We start from the raw sequence: 23,732 nt of genomic DNA, 5'->3' as shown, positions 1-23,732 counted from the left end.
CTCCCATTTAAAATGGGGGTAAAAAAGAAATCACGTTTTCAGGAATCATCTTAGTAATAAAGCCAAAGCATTAGGCTTCTACTCAAAAGAGTATTTTACCTTCTGATAAAGAGAAACTATAGGCTTCTGTTGAAAGGAAGCCAAAAGAACTATTGAGAAAAAAATTCCACTTTAGTGCAGTATGTGTATAAGAATGAAAGTGATTTATTTATTACACACAAAGATTTTTATTAAAAGGCTGGTAATGGAACAGTTTATTTTAATGCATCAACTTGACAAAAGGTTAGAATTACAGAAACTGTGTATAATGTTGAGTAAGTCACAGGTATTGGTTATTTTAAAAAAGTCAGATTTGATGAGTAGAACAGAACATCTCTTATTTTAGTTACATTGTAAAGTGCCTTGTATAGTCATATTCTATTGTTGGAATGACTGCTTGTACAAATTTCAAGAAAATAAGAAGATACCTGAGTTTCTAGTTAAGGAAAAGGCAAAGTAACTAGAAATTGCACAAAATAAAGTAAAAATCATATCCAACTATTCTGTTCACCAGTATTTCCTCCTAATRGTAAATTAACACTTAGATTATGAGACTTGAGAATTAAGAAAAGAGAATTTTGGTATATCTGATGCTTGCCCAAATACTCGAACCTTACTTTTTTAAGTTAACTTCAGATCAACTTCCCTGCTTTATTTTCAGTAAATCTTATTAAAGCCACACTTTAATATTTACATTTCCATTTATACACGTAACATTTGGTACTGATAAATGTCAAGGCAAATTTGCATCTAGCACGTATTCACTAGCTACCTTCCTGTAGCTGTAGAGGAAGTCAAGCTCCTTCTCAGACCGTTTCAAATGCTCAGAAAAAGAAATAGGCTGCTATTCTGAACCATCCTTTGGAAGGGCTCCTTCCTGTTGATAAGGGAAAGTAGAGTGATTAGCTTTGCTAAGCTAAGCAGTGTGCCTTTGTGAAGGAGACCTTCCCAGCCTCCTTTGTGTAAGTCACCTTGGAAAACACATCGGGCCTGAATCTGCAGCATGCTTGATAACTGTAAACTGAAACATCTGCCTGCTTGGGACTGCAGCAGATAGCCAACATAAAAAAAAAAGTATCAATTACATTGGTATTGGATAGAAGTAGAGCCTAGTATTTTGGCACATCAGTCTTACAGATTGTTTCTCATCAAACACAAATTGGACGATAATGAGGTGAAAACATGCCTGTAAACAAATTGAGATTTAACAAAAAAGAGTAATCAAGATYTTGAAAATAAGCTATTTCTAACTACTGAGAAGTGGAAGACTCGAACTACTCAGAAAATTTATTTTTCAGTCGCTTACTGCACAATTTGAGTGTATCTCAACTTACACAGTGAGCATGAATCTTTCCGATTCCGGACCTATAGGTGCTCAGCAATTCCTCCCCTGCTCCCCAGCTTTCTAGCATCACAAGCAGTTAGATCACTGTTTTGAATGGACATACTTGCTCCAACCATGGAGGTTACTTCAGTCAGAAAGCACTGTAGCAATTACTACAATTTAAGAACAGTCACCTCACTAAAAAAAAAAAAAAAAAAAATCTAATTGTGAGGCATTAAATATTGATGTTCAGAACTGTTTTAGCCATTTTTCAGTGCTTCATTGTCAGCTGTTTTATAAGGTCTTTTAAACACTGCTCATGTGTACATTAGAGAATAATGGGACCTCCACACCTTTCAGAAACTGAGTATCAGATCTGAATATAATAGCAGCATATCCTGTATTCTTGAATCTTTCAATCTGTGRTCATATTATACCATAGACTCTCAAACTTTATTCGCTTCGGTACCAACAGCAAGGATGGTATTCTGGCCAGAGTCTATGAACCTCCATCTTCATCCCTCTAATACATCCTCCCACACTGAGGCCTTGGCTTCAGGCTCCCAGCTGCCTCTTCCACCTCTACAAACAAGGGCTCAACTATGTCCCTTCAATTTTCACTACTTTCTGCTGTTGCTCTTGCTCTCCTCTTTCACTCTGCAGATAACTGATTAGCTCTGCGGTGCACAAATGTGCTCATCCCACCACTACAGTAAGTACTACTACAAACAGTTGTTGACTGCTTTCACATACCACCGCATTCCAGTTTAGGAACCCCGAGGCACAGATTAGCACCTTACACTGCAGCAAATCTCAAAAAATACCATGCAGTAATCAAAAAGGATACATGTGAACTCCAAGTTCTCCCCCACCTTCTGCAACAGTCTCAATTATTTTCTTCATCACTTCTGCATGCCTAAAAGAACAAATTAGAAACAGCAAAGGTATTTAAAAGAAAAGTAACTTCATCTCAATAAAATCAGGTTTTGTGCAAGTTAAATAGTTCTGGCTGGTTACCTTCAGTAGTAGCAAGAGGAAATTTTTCTTTTTACTAGTTTACTAGAAAATAGTCCCCAAAATAACTCAAAGTTAATATTAAGTGATGAATACAACATGTTATCTGTCAGCCTCTTGCCTCCACAAGGAAACAGAAAGATGCTCTACGCTACAATCTAGACAGAATGTCATAATGAGAGGCAGCACATTTTGCTTGACACTGGTATAATTTAATTGCTAAATTCCAAAGAAACCACCAGATAAATTTCCAGAAGCTAATCCTCCTCCTCATCAGCAAGCTACCTGAAGTTCCCAGCTGAYCCCTGAAGATAATGCCCAGAACTGCTGTAACTTTGTTAGCTTCCTCTGCTGCACTCTTAAATTTGCAGAATTTAAGAGAGATCAAACACTTCAGCAGTTCATACTGAGTTTCCTAGGAAAAGCAGGGCTAAATCAACCCTGTGTGAATTCAGAACTGTTGCTCTGGGACTGACTCATAAGGAAACCTTCTCTGGCGCAACTGTGACTTGGATTCTATGGTAAATTAATTCAATAGTTCTCTAAAGTACCTTCTGCTTTTTCATGATTAAAAATGTGCCTAGGTGCTGACAAGCACTTTAAATTAGACTGTTATTGTAAAGCATTCTCAGAGGACAAGCACTAAATTAAACCATTTTTTTGAATTAAGTGATCAGTGACACAACAGACCTATTACAAACTACATGAACAATTGGGTACAAAGCCGATGCTGTAAATATATCATGGAATCACAGAATAGCTGAGGTTGAAAGAGAGTCTGGACATTGTATAGTCCAGTCATTCCCGCAGAGTAAATGAGAACAGGTTGCTCATGACCTTGCCTGATCTGACTCTGAATATCTCCAAGGATGGAGACTTTAGATCTTTTCAATATTAGTTAAAGTACAGAAGTAATAGTCTTGTTTTCAGGATAGCTCTTATATGCCATAAATCATGGGATGAAAAGCATACCGGTCAGAGAAGAGCAGCACTGTAAGGCTAACTGAGTTAAAATAAACAAAACAAACAAACAAAACTCCCAGATGAGTAACCAATCCTACTTTTATCTACCCTGCAACTTTTCTGATTTAAATTCATGATTCTGTAGTGCAATCCTTAATCAGTGAGGCCAAGCAGTGTTATGGACACCCACCAATACAACACTGCAAATTACTGTTAGTTCAGAATATTAATCCTGAAACAAACAATGTGCTTACTAAGAGAAAGGAAGACTGGTAAGCATGTAACTTACTGAATATGCTTTGATATCATRATGCAAACCCAAACAGATGACTAGGAACAGAAGGAAGGAAGCTGTTGCAAAGTTTCCAAAACACACTGTAAACAGGAACATGCAAGTCTGGCGAAATACTGAAAGTCAGCATTTATCATTTGCTGTGCTATTTTTCCTTATAAACCAGCTAGGCCTCACAGCTGATTCCGATTCTATCAGCTTCTCATGATTGCAGAACACACTTATATCAGGTGCCAGAGGCAGCTGCTTTGACACAGGAACCTGGCCACKATCAAAATTTAAGCTTTGACCTTATCTGTAGTTATAGGATATTTTTTGTACTGGAACAATACAGGTCATTCTATGACCTTAGAATTCCTTTACAGAATACTGTAATTCAGTATTAAGCTCAGCTTAATAAAGTCTTACCAGTACGTCTCAGTGACGTTTATTTTTGTCGGCTTTCAAAGGGCAGGATAGATATCTGGAAATCTGTAACAGCCACCATGACAGTCATTCTTACAGTCCTCTAGTTACAGATTAGAAGCTTCAGAAATGCTTTATAATCTTTCAAAAGTTTGTTTCTCATTTTCATTTTCCTTCTCTAAGGATAATTTGAGGAATTAACATGAAGCATACATTCTCCCCACCTCTAAATGAAAATAAGATAACCTCAGAAGAAATGTAATTTAAGGACTCTAACTATCTAGAAATAGATTTCTTTTCTTCTGATTAAGATTTTACTCCTGATTAAAAAAAAAAAAAAAAAAAAAAAGAAAGAAAAATTCCACCTTAGCCCCAGATAACGGGTCATCTTACTCAAGATGACTGCAAATATTACATGTTCATCAATGCTCATTTCAGGACCTGTATGTAGATCACCATGAGCTATCAAATAAAGCAGACATTTGAAACATCTCCTAAAACTACACATTTGCGTTCTGGTGTATCAACTGACCATTGAGGAGATTAAAGTAATATAAGGAATTATTCAGACTGAGTCAGACACTGCTGTTCCTACTGAAAAGGAGCCCATTTTTAGACAAATTAAATGTCCCTTCATGCTCACATTGAGAGCGTTCGCTTTCTAACTGAAGATCCCTCTTCTGCTTTGAAAGCAACCAAAGATTTGTCACTAACTTCACAYTGGAATTCAGCACAATTGTCAAACTAACACTACATGTTTTAGCTGGAAGGGAAATACGTATCAGCAGAAAGTAAAGGCCAAAAATAAGGGCCCTCCTGACATAACGAAAAAAAAAAACAAAACAGTGATTGGTGTCATCTGTCATCTCACCCCTGCCACTCCTGTTCAGAGAAAGAAAAAAAGCCTTCCACAGGGCTTTCAGCATAGCAGACAACAACTACTAAGGCTGCATAATGAAGAGCAGAATTCAACACTTCTTAGAATAACGTACTTTTAAGTGAAGTTTAGCTTAAATTTGATTCAGTGTCTGTGACTGTCCACACACAAGACAAGCATGTAGAGAAAAAAAACAACAAAAAAACAAACAGGTTAGTCATCCTTACTTGAAGCTTCCAGAACCTGCAAGAACCCCAAGTTAACCTTAAKATGTACAATTCAGTGGTCCTTGCAGTTGTCTCTACCCCCTTCTCTGCAGGTGCTAAGAGTACATACACAGAAAAAAAGAACGAAGACCTTAGAAGCCTATCAGCAACTATTCCAAAATAGATGAAAATAAGTCCTTGGAATTAACATAAGTAACTCACATCTATAACTCATAATACATAACTCATGCATTTAGTGGTTAACCAGCTTGATATGCCATTCATAAAATCTACTGAAACTGATTAGTTTGCAGCTAATTAATGTGGAAGTTGAGTAGTTCTTCCCACCATCATAAGATATAAATGATAAAAATGCTGACAAGAAATACAACTTCCACCTGGACTGCCAAATGAATAGTTTCAACTGACTACTAAAAGTAGAAGCAATCTGAAGCAGCTGACAGTGACACGCCCCGCCCATTTCAATACCTTTCTTCGACACAGGGTATGAAGATATACACATTGCAAGCAGCCAAGTGAGTTTAGCACCATCTTAATATTCCACGTTACAAAATTATTGTAACATGTAGGAAAGCAACAGCAGCAGGGCTAGCTAAACATTGCAATTATACACCTTCTTAGTTGTAAGCCTTATTAAAATAAGGAGATGGAATTGCTCATCTTAGGGAACAAAAGAACATATTTAAAGCTTCAAGATTCAAGCAGCACAAGAATTCATTTAGCCAAGGACTTAACAACATTGGCACCTAGCTTTTTCACACAAAACCCTTTAARACTCATTTTAGATATACTATCAGTTAGCCACTTCCTTCACATTTCAAGACGACCCTTTCAAACCTTTCCAAGGTCAAGCAGTTACATCAGCAATATCAGAAGCAGTTGCCAGTCAACTAGATGGCTACCTTTTTTTGAAAAAGTCTAGACAGTTTTCTCTACATCTTCTAAGACTATCAGTGAACGTCTCACTGCAGTATTAATTTTCTCTTCCATCCTAAAAAGATTAACTGAAAGACATATCATGAGGCAAACAATTTTTCAAGAGTAGATGTGGACTACATAACAGGCACTTCACTCACTTAAGAGGAAGGAATGAATACATACACTAACAGCTTCCCTCCATGAAAAATCTCAATATGAATTCAGAAGCTAGTATTAAACCTGTTGTTCTTACTCTGCAGAGGAGTTTTGCAAAAAATTTATTAAACGATTACGCTATAGTCACTGCCCAGCATAAGATCCACAGCTCTATCTAACCAGTGAGGGCTGTCATTCCCACTTATCCTGGAAATCTGCATCTATCAACAGAAGCTTCTTCCCAACCAATCCATTAGCAGGGCTTCCAAGCCTGAAAAGCAAGCCACAGCTTCAGACTTTTTTCTCCTTTGTTCTGATCGATCATCTTCYTTCCTAGTCAGTCTTTCACACTCCATTCTACATTCATCTCACTTGACACTCTTTCAAAAATACCAGTTATACAAGTACCTGCATTTACTTTTAATTCCAAAATTCTGCAGACTGCAAAAAACCAAGATCAAGRTCACTAACAGGTTGACATATTAAAACTGATACGTTCATAAGGTGTAAGAATGACCTTATTGCATCAAACCAAGAGTCTGCATAGACTTCCTCCTTGTCCAACAAGCTCATAGAAGGTGCTCAAGAAAGGGGCCAGAGCAAGCATCTAGCAGTCCTTCATCAAAATATTCCTGCTGTTTCCAGCAATGTCACCTAGAGACTTTCTAATTCAGAAACTTCACCCTTAAAAATCTTTGGCAGACTTTTCCTTTCATTAGCGTCACATTGCTTTCTGAATCACAAAAATCACAGAACAGTTGAGGTTGGAAGGGACCTCTGGAGATCATCTAGTCCAAGCCCTTGCTCAAGCAAGGTCAACTAAATTTTTCCGTACATTCAGGCAGAACTTCCTGGGTTTCAGTTCGTGCCTGTTGCCTCTCATTTTCTCACTGGGCACCACTGAAGAAAGTCTGGCCCCATCATCTTTACATCTTCCCTTCAGATATTTAGATGCACTGATAAGATCTCCCCCTCAGTAGATTCTTCTCCAGGCTGAACAGCCTGAGGCATCTTAGTCTCTCCTCGTATGAGAGGTGCTCCAGTTCCTTAGTCATTTTCGTARCTCTTCACTGAATTTGATCCAGTAGCTCCATGTCTCTCTCGTGTTGGAGAGCCCAGAACTGGTCGCAGTACTCCAGGTGTGGCCTCATCTGAGCTCAGTAGAGTAGAAGGACCAACTCCCTCCACCTGCTGGCAACATTATTCCTAATGTGCCCCAGGATACCATTGGCCTTCCTGGCCATGAGGGTGCATTGCTGGCTCATGGTCAATCTGTCATCCACCAGCACTCCCAGGTCCTCCTCTGCAGAGCTGCTTTCCAGCAGGTCAGCCCCCACCTTGTACTGGTGCATGGGGGKGTTAGTTCTCCCTAGGTGCAGGACTTGGCATTTGCCTTTGTTGAAATTCATGAGGTTCCTCTCCACCCAGCTCTCCAGCCTGTCCAGGTGTCTCTGAACAGCAGCATAGCCCTCAGGTGTGTCAGCCACTCCTCCCAGCTTGGTATCATCAGCAAMCTTGCTGAGAAGGCTCTCTGTCCCTTCGTCCACCTCACTGATGAAGTTGAACAAGACTGGACCCAGTTTTGACCCCTGGAGGATACTGCCAGCTATAGCCTCTAACCAGACTTTGCGCCCTAAGCACAACCCTGTGAGCTTTGCCACTCCGCCAGTTTTCAGTCCACTTCACTCTCTGATTATCTAGCCCATACTTTAATAACTTGCCTAGGAAAATGTTATGGGAGACAGYGTCAAAAGGCTTTTCGAGACTATTTAAATTAATATTTTATTAGGTGTTGTGCACAGAGTTTTCTCTTTTTGTTTGTTTTAAACATGCTACCTGTAAGTTGYATTCAATGCCACTAGTTTTGCTATTGGAAAAGATCGAACACCTGTTACTTTATTMATTTTCTGTGGCATTATAGAGGTCACTGTCAGCTCTCTTCCAAGGTGAACGATACCAAGTTATTTAATTGTTTCCTATTTGAAAACAGCTGCACACCCTTCAGTTATTCTGGTCACCCTATCCCCTCTCTACCTTTTCCAGTTTCAGTCTTCCTTCATCTCAAAGATGACATAATGGATGATCAGAGCTGTACTGCAGTATTCAGCATGAGGATGGCTATAACTCAGAATCTGAACTTTTTCCATATATGCAAGACTACTCAAAGTGGTTTTTTTTAAGAAAATGGAAACAAAAGCATAAATTCATATATCCAAGACTTTCATACTATCAAAGCATAGAGAAGGTGCACTGTTTAAGATGCTGCCTCTGTATCACTAAGGCAGGCCTGTATCAAAGAGGAAAGGCACCTTCAAAGACCTAAAAAAAAAATCTGTGTACTTAGTCTAACTACAGTCTATATCTTCATTGAGAAGTATGAAAAATGCAACAGAAGAGATACACAGAAACATGACTGTTTTGCCCTTACGTTCAACAAATATTTCAGTGTAGCAACTACAGGGCCTCTATTTACCACTGTAAAATTCAGAGGACTTCCAGGGAGAGTAGAAGGCAGTTTTTACRAAACAAGAAATAATTATTTACTTCAGAATAGCTCTTCCTGCTTTGAAAGTAAAAATCTGCTAAAAAGCAGTAAACTAAGAGAAGGCATGGGAAAACATTCTGCTCCAGAGAATTTCAGTAGTCTGCCATCTTCTGGAGTCCATAGGAAAGCAGCAAAGTGGGTTGAGCACAAACAGAACTCAATCGTATAACATGCTTCCAGAAGCGGGCACTGGAATCACTTCAGAGAACTGCTGCTGTCTGCATTCCATCCTCCCTCAGGAGCCAACAGACTACCGTAACAGTAAAATATGGAAATATATCAAAAAAAATCTGAACCCAATCCTTAACAAGACCAGTAAAATGCCTTATGTCTACATGCTAAAGCAGACCAGAAACAAAGACTTACCTGCATGGATGAACTGAGCACATGGGAGGAGGAGGAAGATGAGGATGGTTTTCAATTGTGACTGTTTTCTTGACGTGATCTTGACTAATATCTTCGTACATGTGCTCTACTGTTAGAGGCTGCCGTTGCTGGAAGGAGAAAAYGAATGCAAGAACAAAAGCATTACTAACAAAATCTTTTGCTCCTTCTCAGCAATTCTAACACCAACATGTGAAGCTGCGCAAGTCACAAATATCTAATACACAGTATCCAAGGGACACTGAAAGACTGGAGAGCCTTAAAATCCATATAGGATAGGCATAACATTGCTGGATTTCAAGAAGCTGGATTTACTTTCTTTCAAGAAGCTGGATTTACTTTCTTTCAAGTTGTGCTAAGTTACCAAGTAATTTTCAGGCTATTCAATCGCTTCTATCTCTTGCAAGTACTAGCTTTCTCACTATTTCTTCCCTTTAACTTGAACTGCACGTGGTCAAGTAGCAACAAAATAGCTGTGCTGTTTGRCATGGCGAGTCTAACCTCACATAAGTTAAAAAAAACAAAACAAAAACAAAACCCAAAAAACATAACTATACCTCATCATATCCAAATAACCAGAGCCTTGGAGTTTGGTAGTATTTGTCATAAGTGATATACAGATCATAAGTTCTAGTCTGTAGAATAGCATCTTCCCCTCCAACATCAACTTTAGCTTTGTTAGCTTCTACAATCTGTCTTGTGTCAAGCGTTGCCTGGTTTTCAAGGTAAAAAGGACAACATTAGTAAGCAATACAACATACCTAATGRCACAGTCTCATCTCTTCTGCCATTCTAAGCAGTTTTCTAAGGCTGTGAAAACTGAAATTAATGATCTTAAGTGAACATTAATAACTTTTTTTTTTTAATTAAAAATATCAATTCCTCCACCACCACCCCCCTTTTTAAATTAAAGTTTGTTTTTTTTTAAGAAGGCATGCAACTATACTGCCAGAGCCCTCTTCATCCTTTCTCCAATAACTTTTGAGCTCAGCCAATTCCAGTTCAGAAGATGGAGGTCTCAGTTTATATTTTAGGACCGTGCTCCAAATTAGTTATGCCTTCTCCTGTCTTTCAGGACAGTTTGGACCATAGTGTAATCTATTGAACACACAAGCCAGTCAGTCACCACACACGGGCCTCAAGAACAGCCACTGCACTTGATACCTCCTGTTAAATGTATGGAAGCAAAGTGAAAGGGGTCAGTGGAGAATGCAAAAATCAGCAACCAAAATCTTTGACGACCTAAGAGTTATTATTGCAGCAGGTATGCAGAAGACAAATCCACAGGAAACTAGGCGCAGGCCTACTGCTCATAGAAAGCTTGTTATGGCAGTCATTTATCAGCATTATTTTTACTTGCCCTGTGCTCATACTGGTAGCATGTATTGCAACAGATAAATATAGARCTGTTCACTCACATCATCTGTCTCCAAGAGCCCACTTTCTTCATATTCTGAAAAGAAGACCCACAAAATTCTGTGTTCAGCTTGTAGCTAGCTGTCATTTCTCATTCAGAAACAATTCCTTAAAAAAAAGATCTACATGTATCTAAAGATGCTTTATTTGAGCAGATTTCCCAAACCCCAAACCAGACAATACTCTCTTATTAATTCAARTCTTACCCAGAGTAAGTACACAATGAGCAATCCTTAAAGAAAAGTTTTTTAGCAGACAAATTTCAGAGTTTAAATCTAGCTACATAGCAGRAATGAATAAGTATTAAATCTTTAATTTTAGCTTGTTGGAGTCTGTTTTGCTACTCAAACTAATTTTCCAGTCATTAGAATTCCTGCAGGATTATTCATAAGTTAAGAGAAATCATGCATCAATAAGTTTGCATTAAAGAAGGCAGAAAGCAAGTGTCTGTTRAGATTTTTAGCTGGAATTCCATGAGAAAACAGCAGTATTTTCTTAAAGCACACTGATTTAAGAAGGCCTGCAAAGTATAACCCCATCCAAATCAACAGGAAATACCTTCCATGTCTGCAGCTTCCCCTTCATCTTCGTCATCATCATCTTCACAAGATGCTGAACGTTCTGGTATTTTTATATTATCCTTTTGAAGTTAAATTGAAAGCGTCATGTTAAAGACAGCTGTGTTAAAGACATCTATAAAGCTTAACAGCCTCAGCAAATTTATAAAGTATTAACAAGTTCAGTTAATACATAAAGCTATCCAGAAAAACAGCTTCCTCAGTATTAATGAAGGACTACTCTGAACAAACATATTTAATTCCCAAACTTGGTTTAAAAAATCCTAGCTTAAAATCCACTAAGTTATCATTTGAGTTTGTAGGYTGGAATGATTTAATTCATAAGAAAGAATAAATAAGAAACTATGGACTGTTTAATTCCATAAAAAGAAAAAAAAATAAAAAGCCCACCGATCTCAAATGGAAGGCAAAATCATTAAATAAGAGTTTCCACCAAAGAACTTAACTAGCATCACACAAGTTTAAGTTGATCAGGTTCTGTATGTGCATTTATAAATATAACTAAACATGCAGTTTAAGATTTGGTGTGATGTAACACACAGTCAATTTGCAACTGCTCTGTAATTGTTTTTAAAACACATAAAAGCACCAAAAAGATATCATATTTTGATACTCTTGATGGAGGAAGCAGAGTCCAACAAAAATGAATATGGCATAAGTCCTCAGTCAGCTTTTTCTTTTTGGCATAGCATGCCTATGCTTAACACTTATATTTGAAGCTGCCTTAATTGTAGACATTAAGTGGTTAGTTTCCTTGCTGGAAATAAACAGTAAGAAACTAAGTTGTGAAGTGTTTTGGCATACAGTAAATAAACAGAAAAACAAAGATTTGTCATTTTGGATTGGACCCGTGGTCCAGGAAGTGAAGTACTGCACAAAAAAATTGGCAGTTATGCATTACTGTACATTGCACAAGTATCGTGCTTTGCACAAATAGATGATCTTTAGGTATTCCTTGAATTGTTTCTTCCACCCTTATGTTTTTGACTAGTGAAAAAGTATTTTTACTATGCTGAGCACAGTCTCTCTTGAAATAAATGTATGTCAGTTGACCATATCAATACTGTTCTGACCTGTTTACAATTACACAGTAGCGTGCGATAGCACATTCTTTTTTCCCTTACTTTGAGAATACAAAGCTTTGTGTTGGATGGTTTAACAAACTTATTATAATTCATAGATTGAACCACATTTTAGCAAGGAATTTGTCTTTAAAAGCATTTTTTCTCTCTCAGTGCCTATCTCCCTGTTTCTTAAATATGTTAGCTGACACTTCCATTCCAAGTAATTCCAACTGCTCTCATTTTTCCTAGAGTGCTTAAGTTTTTCAGATTTGGCTCCTGCTACTAAGTGACATTTTTGGAAAGTGGTAATTTAGTAAGACAYACACATTTAGACAGTTTCATTACTTGTAAAAGTGAGGACAAGTTCTGTCAAACTACATATTTAAATTCTGCTTGCAGCAGGCAAAGACTGTGAARAAATACTTTACACTGCTGCACGTTTTTTCACTACAGATTTTTTTTTATGCTAGATCTCCAAACATTACCTTCTTGAGACATGAGGATATAGCATCACTGTAAACAAATTTTTACTTTCAGTTTGTAGTATGCCTGGCACAAAAGCACACTAGAGGAATACAGTCTTGGTAAACACATGGTAATAAGAGGGTGCACATGCAAAACTAATATCATAGGCTACTACATTCAATGAATATTTATGTGTCTTCTAGTGCCAAAGCATACATTAATCTTTCACAAACAGTACTAAGTTGCTGCAGGTAAGATTTCTATAGCCCTTTAGGTCCTGTAAAAAAAGAAGAGAAAGTTTAGAAATAAATACCTTACTGTCTAGCGTGATCTCCTTAATTGCTTCTGTTGCACCCACTATACCTGTTAATGGAGCAAGATGACTATTAGAAGTTTACATCAAAGAAGCTTGTTTCTTTGTTACAGAATACTACAGCAAGAGGTTGCAGAGGTCTCAGAAAGCAACATATGATCTTTCCAGTTACATCTTGCAACAGTTTTAGAACAGGTGATTTATTTGGCAGCATGCTTTGTGCTGGACAAGCATGAACAGACCACCCCTGTGACATGGAACACTGATAGTATAGCACTCACATTTCAAACAAGTTTGTTGATAGAACACTACAAAATAATCTGAATTTTTATCTTGAAGAATGTGTGTAAATAATAAGTTTAGGACAGTATTTCATTGTACCAGCACTCAAGTCACAGTAATGGAAGTCAGTTTCACAAGCGAGGTACACATTTGTGAATATTTTTGAGTATGCTGAAAACAGTTCATGACAAAGCTTTATTTGGCAGAACACTCACAGAAYGGTTGAGGTTGGAAGGGACCTCTGGAGATCACCTAGTTCAAACCCCCTGATCAAGCAGGGTCACCTGGAGCACATTGCCCAGGATCGTGTCCAGACAGCTTTTCATCTCCAAGGATGGAGACACTACAACCTCTCTAGGCAATTTGTTCCAGTGTTCTGTTACTGATATGGTAAATGAGTTTTTCCTTATGTTCAGACAGAACTTCCTGTGTTTCATTTGGTACCCATTACCTCTTGTATAATAATAAATAATTTGTAAATATTGTCAGAACTCTAAAGAGCAACCTATTTCAGACCTATACAAGCACACAGCTTCCAGATTAGATACTGATACACAGCCATCTATATGTTAGCAAGATTTCACATCTTAATTTTAAAATCAGAAAAACTTTTAGATTAACTAAAGCAAAGTCTGAAACCAGACTTCGAATACCTGTATTGTGAAAAGTGTCCACCCATCCTCCATCACCATCATCTTCTTCTATAATTGCCTCCTGTTCATCTGAATACTCCATCTGTTTACATCTTTTGTAGCACGGCACTGCAAAAAATTCCAAAACAAAAACGATTGCAGCCTTTCCTAAACAATACAGAYGGAAGTAAAAATTTATCCTACAAAGCTTTCTGATATACAGTGGTCTTTCATATATTCCTACTCAAGTAATCCTAGAGTTGTCTTTTGGTTACAAAAGCATTAAATTATATCACAGTACATCACTTGCTGAGGCCTTAGAGTTCATTCTTCTGTTTTTTATTAGTACCACTTCCACCCATAGGGATGAGAAAGGAGTTATCACATCTCCTTAGACTGCCAACCCATTTGCTAATGGCTGGAGACAACATGTTAAGTTTTCTTCACATCACTAAACAACTTTCAGTTTGAGTACAACTTGCCTAGATCAGCATCAGGAGTTTACTGATCTGATTTGTCTTCAGAATTCTACTAGAAGTTTGTATCAGCTACTTATGCAATATATTAGATGCATTTTATTATAGCTTGCGATCTAGAAGTTTGGAAGGGGTTAAAATTAATGTGTTATTTAGAGTAACTTCAGTCATACACATTACAAAGCCATTCAGGCATAGATTTAAACACAATTTTCAAAAAATAGTCACAGAAAGAGTTAAGATCTGATTACCAGAAAGAGTGAAGAGCTGATTACAGCAAAACTGAAAATTTTAAAGAGCTTAAACAAGTCAAAAATGTTCTTTCTCTACTAGCCTGGGAATCTTTCTCTAGTAGTCCGGAATCACTGCACAAAGTGCAGAATTTGTAAACTGCTTGGAGGAAAAGGAAAAAGGAGTGAAAGTCAATGTGAAAAATCATCCTCCAACTTATCAGACTTCCAAAACAGAGTCTGCAGACAGCTCTTGACCTTCCCCTGGCCCACAGCTTTTACTTAGGTGGAAGGCCTATTCATCACTAACAGCAGAGATGGCATGGACAGCAAACGCAAATATTGAATAGTTTTCATTTGAAGTGTGACCTAGAAGGATCAGACTAGTGTGGGACTCTGGAAGGGGGAAGAAAAAAAACCTACGAATAGATCACTTGGCCATCCAGCCAAAGACCACCTTAAAGTCTGTCCAATGGTACTGCTGGTATCTGCACATGACAGTGCACTGCAAGACTACAAAAGCTAGCAAGTGAAATCAACGTAAGAAACACAAACCAGTGCAGTTAATCTCTTCAGGTTGTTCTTAGTACTGCAGGTACATCTACTGGCATTTTTATTATTAGATACATTTGCTTCAAGATCTTTTGAGGAAAAAAAATGTTTTCCCACAGCTGTGCCAAGATCTTAGCTTTCTTACTATTTTATTAAAAAGATAGTCACAAGTATTACACATACCTTTGAATCTGATCAAAATTTGATTTAAAATGGTATTTATATCATTATTATTCAAAGTGATGGTATTAATTACTTAATTACTTAATTACTTAAGTAGAACTAGAAGTACCAATGTTACCATGAAAGACATTTTGGAAACTCTTCAACAACCCAAGTTTTCCAAAAGAAGGAAAACATATGCCCTTTTTCCTTGTTAGAGAATGAAMAAAAGTTGAAGGACTGGACAAAGAAAAGGCAGACAAGGAGGTTTATGATGTTTACACTTAACTTCTACTTTAGCAAGGCAAGCTACATTACTAGTATAATGCCTCACTAATATCTGGTCTAAGAAAAAGAATCTAGATGTGCAGGAGCTTAAACTTTTTTTAATATTACAAAGCTAAAACATCTAAAGCGCAAGATACTTGCTTCCCCTGTCAACACAGACAATCAGTAGATTTGATAGCACAGGCAACCATGCTATCAGTCCTAAGAACACTTGTATTTAAACTTCAGCCTTACCATTTTTAGTTACCAAAAATTGTTTGTCTGTTGGCAGATAAGCCTTGACTTTTAGTTCTTCTCCTGAAGCCCTGTAAAATGAAGTGCACCATAAAAGGTTGAGAACTTGATGCTATGTAAACAAAAGAACCCTTCTTTTTTTTTTTTTTTTTTTTTTTTTTTTTTTTTTTTTTTTTTTATTATATATAATACCATACCATACAAGTCATATAATACCATCATCTTTTCAGGGCGCTTCTTCCTGGGACAAACAGGAACATCTTATGTACTCCTCTCGATCTATTCACAGAATTTGCTCTTGCCAATACAAAGGCTTCAATATACACAAGTATGGTGTCAAAGAGGTTGGTCATCCTTAAACTACGGAGTTTGGGGATTAAAATAGCTTCTGCTTCAGTAACTACTTTCACTTTGAGACACAYGACAAAAGACAGGCTGACAGAACATAGCCTCATCTGTATGAAATATTACTAGTAATACCTTCCCAAGCATTTGTAGAAAGGCACTTTAGAAAAAGCAAGAGATAAACCTCTAGAGAGATAAAATCTAGCCATCATCACTACAGCTTAAGTTATCTTTGCCAAGCTCACATTACTCAAGCACTGCTTTCACCTTCACTAGTTTCTGGATTAGAATAAAAGTCTGCAGCATTCTAAATAGCTTGATCCAAACTGCTGGCACATAGGCCAGATTCAACATCATGTTTTCTCTGAAGGAGATGGTAAAAAAGCAAGAAATGATGATTTGAGCATATCAACTCCTCCTTCAACCCTGAATGGCCTAAAGCCAAGAACCTTAATGAGGCAGACTGCATAGTGCAAGACTCCAATAAAACAAAAGAAAATACTTTATTTGCATCAGTATTGTACATGAGAAGGGTAAGGAATTTCTGAGGGCAAGTGTGGCACAAAGTGATCTGATATAGACCAACCTGACCAAATTTAATTATCACATAATTGTATAAAATATACCACTTACAACTAGTTCTTAGCAATTCCAGTTGGATATGGTCTTTTGGTTTTTTGAATTAACAACACTAAGACAAGCTCAGGGAGACACAATAACACTACATACTGCTAGTGCAGTTTAGGCACTGAAAGTGATCACAGGACGTAGTAGCTTATGTACGGCCTTAGGAAAACAAAACAAACAAAACAAAAAAACCCATCACAACTGCTGCTAGCAAGAACAGTAAGACATGCCTGACTTAAAATTTATATAGCTTYATCATAAAAACAGTAGAAGTCCTACTGCAAGAGTCAGCATGCTATTCTGAAATAAGACAACCTTGTGTTTTCATCCAATGGAAACCACGTCAAAGCACAGGCAGGGATGCAAGCTTTCTGTAATTCTTTTGATTTTACTTACCATTGCCAAGTAGGACAGTGGTGAACTAAGTGATCTCCAGCTGCAACAAACTGTTAAGGGCAGAAAAAAAGAAGAGKGCTGTTAAATGTAGTAAAAGGAACAGCATCTCCAACTTTAGCAGCATTATTATTTCAATTGTACATTCCTTTGATAAATTATGTAAAAAAGTAATTGCTTACATCTGTTTAATACTTTATTTCCACTCCATTTCTCAGTTAGTGTTGAAAACTCAAAGATTAAATTAACTTTATCTGAAGACAATTCATACTAAGCATCACAACAGCACACTCGGATAAAATTTCAAAGCTCTAGTATTACTTATCAATCCTTGAAGCAAGAAAGCTTATTAGACAATTGTTTATTTTGTGATGGAGAAAATGGTTTTATTTGCCAATCTTCAAAGTTTTTAAAGACACTAAAGAGAGGTTAATGTGAGAAGACTAATAATTGAATTTAAGCTTTCCCCAAAACTAAACCAGTGAAAGCATTTCTACATTTTCCTCGAGTTTCAGCTGAGGGGAGGGAAAACAAAAAACAAAAAACAGCAGCTCAGTTCTCCTTCAGCAGTCAAAATAGTTTTGAAGTAAGACAAAAAAACCTGAGATTAACACCAATTCATTGAACCAGTTGAGAGAACTTGCAAYAGGGGAATAAGTAGTATACATTTTAAATAATGACCATTGCTATGGTAGTTCTTTACCAATGTTAATTAGATAGAGATATGTATCCAACCGCATTGAAAACTTGTGTAGAACTTATTCTAACAAAACAAATTAAAAACCTTCACACTACTTGTTCTTAGTATCCAAGATACTAAAATTGTATCACTATTTGAAAGTGATATTAGAAGAGTCATGCTAGACTTACATATACTAACTCATGTTCCACCCAGTGAAGTCTAATCCACTGGGCTTACTTTTTTTCCTGCATAAACCCAAGGAAGGCAAACCTGTTTTTAAGAGTGATTTTTTTCTGTGTTTTGGCATCTGTTAATTTTGAAACTAAGGTTCAGAACAATTATTACAGTTGCTCTCTTGTTTTTAAATGCCAATTTATAACATACTTCCCAGTTGACTGAACCTGCTGTAGAGCAACACCAAAGTTTTCCTGCAAAAAGATGTCAGCCATTTTTTTTGCTGTGTTCTCCAAAGCAAGGCATGTCAGCATAGTGGATAATACCACAACATGCATTCTATATAGATTAACAGGTTTAATCTCAAGTGATTTCTTTCACCCACTTTCCAGGAAAAGACTCTAGCAAAAGAGAAATCTTCACTTGAAGGAAAAGAGTGATTTCTCAACACATCCATGGAAAKTTTAAAGAGCTATTAGTCTTTGAAGAATGCTGGAGTTTCATGTGTTAAGGAATTTTACATAATAAAAATATATATGCTCAAGTAATGATGTATGTATGCATCAAGCAAAGACATAAAGTGCTCTTTTGGGGTTCAATAGTTAAGTTTCTAAACAAAACAAACCCCCAAACTTCAGTTTCATTCGTACTTTCTTCAGTTTGGACACTGTAACTAAGCTAGTTGGTGTTTCTACTTCCCAAGCACTAATGCTACAGTCTTGAATTGGCAGTAAAAAAMTGGCAGGAGAACAATTTCAGGACAGCTTTTTCTTTCTACTTTTGGAAAGAATGATTTTTTAAGATTTGCCTGGAATTATATATAAAACAGGTAGTGTTCTGAGGTATTAACGAATTCTTGCCTGAGTCCTCGCTAGTTAAAATTGAATCATATAAAAAGAGGGAATGGGTGTTGAGCTTGATTAATGAGTTATCTTTAGCCCTATTGCTACTAGATTTATCTTCAGAGCCATACCACAAGAACTCCACCAAGTCTGACAACTGTCAGCATCTCAGATTTAAACACTGGAAATAAGTTAAATTGAGATTTATGACCCAAGTAATCCAAAAATCATTCAAAGAAAACATTCTAGCATCATCATAGATGACCGAATTCTCAAAATTCTTCTTTAGCAACCATTACTAAATAATGGTCAAAGACATTAGAGAGTAGACAAGACTGTTCAAGGGATGACCAGCAATTCATGTTCAAGTCCTACCTAAATCTAACAAAATAATCTTTGTGTATAACGATTTCCTTCGGTTACTGCTTTGAAGAACTCATTTTATTCATCCTATCAGCATCTAACTTCATACAGAGAATACATACTACTAGTATTCTCCTACTAGTGCTTAAAAGCTACAAATAATTGAATGTAGCACAGTGTGTTTTTTCCTGTTCTGCATGAAAGATCTTTTCTTTCAGCATTAGTACAAAGATTTTTCCCCACGGATCAAGTAGGGATTAAGCATTGGTACAACATTATCTAGACTTTCACTGTCAACAGTTATATTTCTGGTTTTTATACATATACATGTATGCATGCACGCATGTGTCAGGGGTGGGGAGAGGAGGGGTGTGTGTGTGTGTGTATGTGAACTCAACACCCACACACATACTCTCACAACAGCAAAACACTATATTTCTAAATCTGTTTTTCAAAGCAGAACTCTTCCAGACCACTGAAAGCACAAACCACATAATGTAGCACAAAAATGCTAGGTACCAACACTAAGAAAAATACTACTGTCCACATTATTTCCTTGAACCCATTATCATCTGTTCTGTTTTTTTTTTTCAATCTTACCTTATTTTTTGCTTGTTACCTCATCTTTCTTTCATTCTATCCATCAATCTTAACATTACTTTCTTACCCCTGTAAATACAATGCATTTGCAGGACAGCAGCACTTTAATATTAGAAAGCACAGAATGGAAAAGTCAAATATCATTGTATGTCCTTCTGTTGTTGTTTTTTTAATTCTAGAGAAATTCCTGCTGTTTCTCCTTCATAGCAGACTCCTTTAAAATCTACTACGCTTGGCAGCAATTCAAAATACAACCAACCTAAAGCAGCTTATAGAGAACAACAACAATAAAAAAAAAATACAAAAATCACGATACTTGTTGTGGACAAGCATACATAACGATTCTACCACAGACCTGGACAAAAACAAAAGCAAATTAAGTGAGCACTGTTTCTAAGACGTGAGAGGTACAAGTTCCACTCCAGACTGTTTAGGGGAAGGGCTTTTGAAATCAAAACATTTCTGCATTTCTGTTCTAGTTCTTAACTCCCACGACAAACAGAGCAGTTGACTGAGCATGAGCTCAGTCTTGTGTTTCAAGGACACAATAAAGGGGGAAAAAAGTGCATCTCACATTCAGATGTCAAGTATCACCTCAAGAGGTGCTGTTGATCTATTTCCTCTGGAGAGCAAAAAGCTCACTGAGAACTTCCACTTTGTGGAAATTATTGCTTCAAGAAGGAATAATTAGTTGACAAAAGCATGAACTGCTTGAAATGAACATGGCTATTTTGAATAAATTTTTCCATTACTTTCATACTTTCTAGATATATTTCTAAGGTTCCAAATACTTACTTCTTCAGGTGTAATTACTCCAGTTTCTTTAAACTTGGACTCCTGCAACAAAGAAAGTTTAGAAATGTTGAGCTCTGCTGACACATCAGAGTCCTCCACTTTATTGGTGAAGAAAAATACCTGTTACTTCGTTGCAAAAATCTGGGGAATCATCAAGAGATCACACAAATAATGTTTTTGCTTTATTATTGACATAACTAACTGCAGGAAAGGAGATCCCTTGCACTCAGTATTACATTTGCTAATAAGAGAAAGGAAATCAGTCGAAATCAGTAATTTGCAGTCATGGGGGACCATTCTAAGCTCTGAGCAGCAGTGCAATGTACAAACACGATGCTCTGTGGTTAAAAAAAAAAAGTTATGAAATGAATGACTGAACCCTGTCCATGGTAGTTAAAATTATGTAGAAAGTTACTAGCTTTTCTGTTCCTGTTTCTATGTCTTCATTACACGGAAACAGTTTTGACTTTCCTCATATCACCATGTTTTGTGGAGGACAAAATAGTTGAGCATCAGTAAAATGATTTAGTTTTGCATTAAAGATGACATCTAGAAAGTTTAAAAATGGTTATTTTCTGCACATTCTAATCTATCTTAATATATTAATAAGACTCGTGTTTTTTTTTTTTTTCAGAAAAGCCTCAAGCACCAATGAAGCCTTTTCCCCTAGCATCAGAGATAACAAAAAAGATTTTGAGCAAGAAAATATTTCCTAGTGTAGCTCACTTCTGAAGTTTTGCCTCATCTGTTACTCAAAGTTCTGTACTGCTAACCATCATTAATATTGTATCACTTTCTGCCCTGAAGAGCTCATGATTTTTCATCAAGACTAAAAGCAGTGGCTGAAAAGGATCTTSCTCCTGGCTACAACTTCATCTCATTCAATCATTAGTAAAAGTATAAAATAAAATCAGCCATTGCTAAGCATAGTTTTTCTTAACACTTGACACAACCCCTTTCTCTTGAACAGACATTTGAAAACAAGATAAGCCAAACAGCTGTGGTACAAACGTTGTAGCATCACTATATGCTAATTAACAAAACGAAAAAACTAAACAAATCCTAATTTAGCAGTCTGGATTGCTATAAAACTGAGAATCCCTGTTAATGTGTTATGCCACCACACTGATGGCAACTAAATGATTAACCTCAAAACCAACTACATGCACTAGGTAGCATGCATAAACATGGRTTTCTGAAATTACATAGGATAAAAGGTAAAATATCCATCTTCTGTTCTCTCAGCGTAACTTTTTCACTTTTTCATACACATTCTGTGCTATGTAAGCTAGTGCAATGCACAGGTCTAGTTTCTTTCCAAAGTTATAAGCTGGAATATTTATTTCAAACTCTTCTTAAAGGAAACAGATATACAGAATATTATCATCTTCTACATGTGGAAGGTTCCACTGCACGTCCTCCAACATGTTTTTTTTTTTAAAGTGACTAGCAGAGAGGACTGAGCATTAGAATTCCTGCACTCTGTCCCCAGCATAAAACATCAACTTTGCAATGGAACTACACAGCAGTAAACAAATTGCTTTACCTTTTCCTATCACAACTTCCCTTTAGCCCTTACATACTAKGTTAGTGGGACACCTTAGAAAGGTCCATATTCTATCCAGGCAATAGCATRCTGTTTACATCAAAGGGACAAGATCAATTTATAAATAAATGTCACTATCTTCTATCCGCAGCTTTAAGCTGTAGAATAAGTGGCATACAAGGTTATACTTTAAACCACAAACACAGAGGTGACTGTCATTAACAATTACAGTACACATTTTTTCCCCCAAAACCTACAACATTCAGAATCAGTAGTGAAAGCACTGCTGACAAATCGAACTCAAACATTAACATCCAGAGTTGGGTTTTACATTAAGTATTTGTAAAAAGTAGGCAGAACACAGTACATGGTCTAACAACTGAAAAAAAGCACTTATAGTTTGTTTCTATGGAAGTAAAGAAAAATTAGGAACATGAAGGATGCGCAGTCTACCTTTATAAGCAGATTTTACAATTTACTATCAAGAACAAGGCAAGCTACTTCTACTGYATAGTTATTTACTGTATGCAGGCTTATACCAGTACAGTAATGCTGATACAAAAATAAGCTATAGCACATAACTTTGTGACTGCATACATAATGGAGATGATACTAGCTTTTTCTGTCAGTCGAAAAAGTTGCGCCCTTATCCAAAATAACTATCGTAATGCATTCCTTAAACCAGACTTAAAGCTATCAGTACCCAAGCACCTTTTGCTTTCCAAATCTGGTCACCCAACCGATTAGTTTATCTACTTCAAGAGAAGACAGCAACAAGCAAGCTATTCCTTGAACAGCAGGGCCAGCAACACCCACTTTACCACAGGCCTGCGCCTCCCAGTGGGATGCTCCCACTCCGAATAAGCTGTGAGYTTCGACTCAGCTCCCCTCCATCCCTAAACATCCCCGCGCCCGCGGCAGGACGGGGCCAGTACTCTGCCGCCCCAGCACAGCTGTCCTCTGCCGGGGCACCCACCTGGGGAAAGCGCGGAGAGAGCCGAGGCCGCGGCCGCCGCCGGGAAGGCGGAGAGACCCCAGGGCAGGCCCGCGCCGCCCGCTGGCGAGCAGCCGCACTGCGGGAGGCACCGGCGCCGCCGCTGCTGCGCAGCCTCTCCCCTCCCCCTCCCTCCCTCCACCGCCCCTAACGGCCCTAACGGCCGGGGAGGGCGCGCGCCCCGGCCGCCGCCACGCGCCCGCGCGCGCCGCCACCTTGAGCACGGGGGTGAGGTACTCGGCCACCTCCAGGGCTTTCCCCTTCACCGTGTTGATAACGTTCTGCATCCTGCTGCTGCTGCTGCTGCCGTCGGGCGGGCAGGCGGGCTGGGCCCTCCCTCACCCGGCACAGCCGCCTCCCACGCTCTACGATCCCCGCGGCGGCGGCGGCGGCGGCCCCGCGAGCACCGCCCCCGCCGGTCACGTGACGCGACGCGCCGCGCCGCCCTCCCCTTCGCTCCTCCCGCCTCCGCCCCCATGCGGCGCACGTGACACGCCAGGGGTCAACGCCGCGTCATGCCCGGCCCGCGGCTCTG

General features: G+C 38.0%; 1 protein-coding gene across 2 annotated transcripts; it reads right to left on the bottom strand.

Annotated features, from left to right (window-relative positions):
* Positions 1-239: 239 nt before the first annotated feature.
* ATG3 (autophagy related 3) lies at positions 240-23,624 on the bottom strand. Of its 2 annotated transcripts, XM_085301446.1 has the most exons (12): positions 23,413-23,622; positions 20,658-20,699; positions 17,205-17,254; positions 15,837-15,907; positions 13,916-14,023; positions 12,981-13,030; positions 11,119-11,200; positions 10,563-10,597; positions 9,702-9,857; positions 9,127-9,254; positions 2,211-2,279; positions 240-467 (listed from the first exon to the last, which is right to left on the bottom strand). In XM_085301446.1, the coding sequence occupies exons 1-12, from the start codon at positions 23,482-23,484 to the stop codon at positions 386-388; spliced, it is 945 nt and encodes a 314-aa protein (XP_085157572.1). In that variant the 5' UTR covers positions 23,485-23,622; the 3' UTR covers positions 240-385. The 2 variants fall into 2 exon arrangements, with proteins under 2 accessions (XP_085157572.1, XP_085157573.1); XM_085301447.1 differs by lacking the exons at positions 240-467; positions 2,211-2,279 and adding an exon at positions 3,656-3,737 and having other exon boundaries at positions 23,413-23,624.
* Between the last annotated feature and the right edge of the window lie 108 nt (positions 23,625-23,732).

The sequence above is a fragment of the Rhea americana genome, unplaced genomic scaffold (assembly GCF_003343005.1).
Source record: "Rhea americana isolate MKP2758 unplaced genomic scaffold, rheAme1 scaffold_177, whole genome shotgun sequence".
NCBI lineage: Eukaryota > Metazoa > Chordata > Aves > Rheiformes > Rheidae > Rhea > Rhea americana.
The sequence above is the reverse complement of the archived record's forward strand: the minus strand, read 5'-3'. Positions and strand labels throughout refer to the sequence as shown.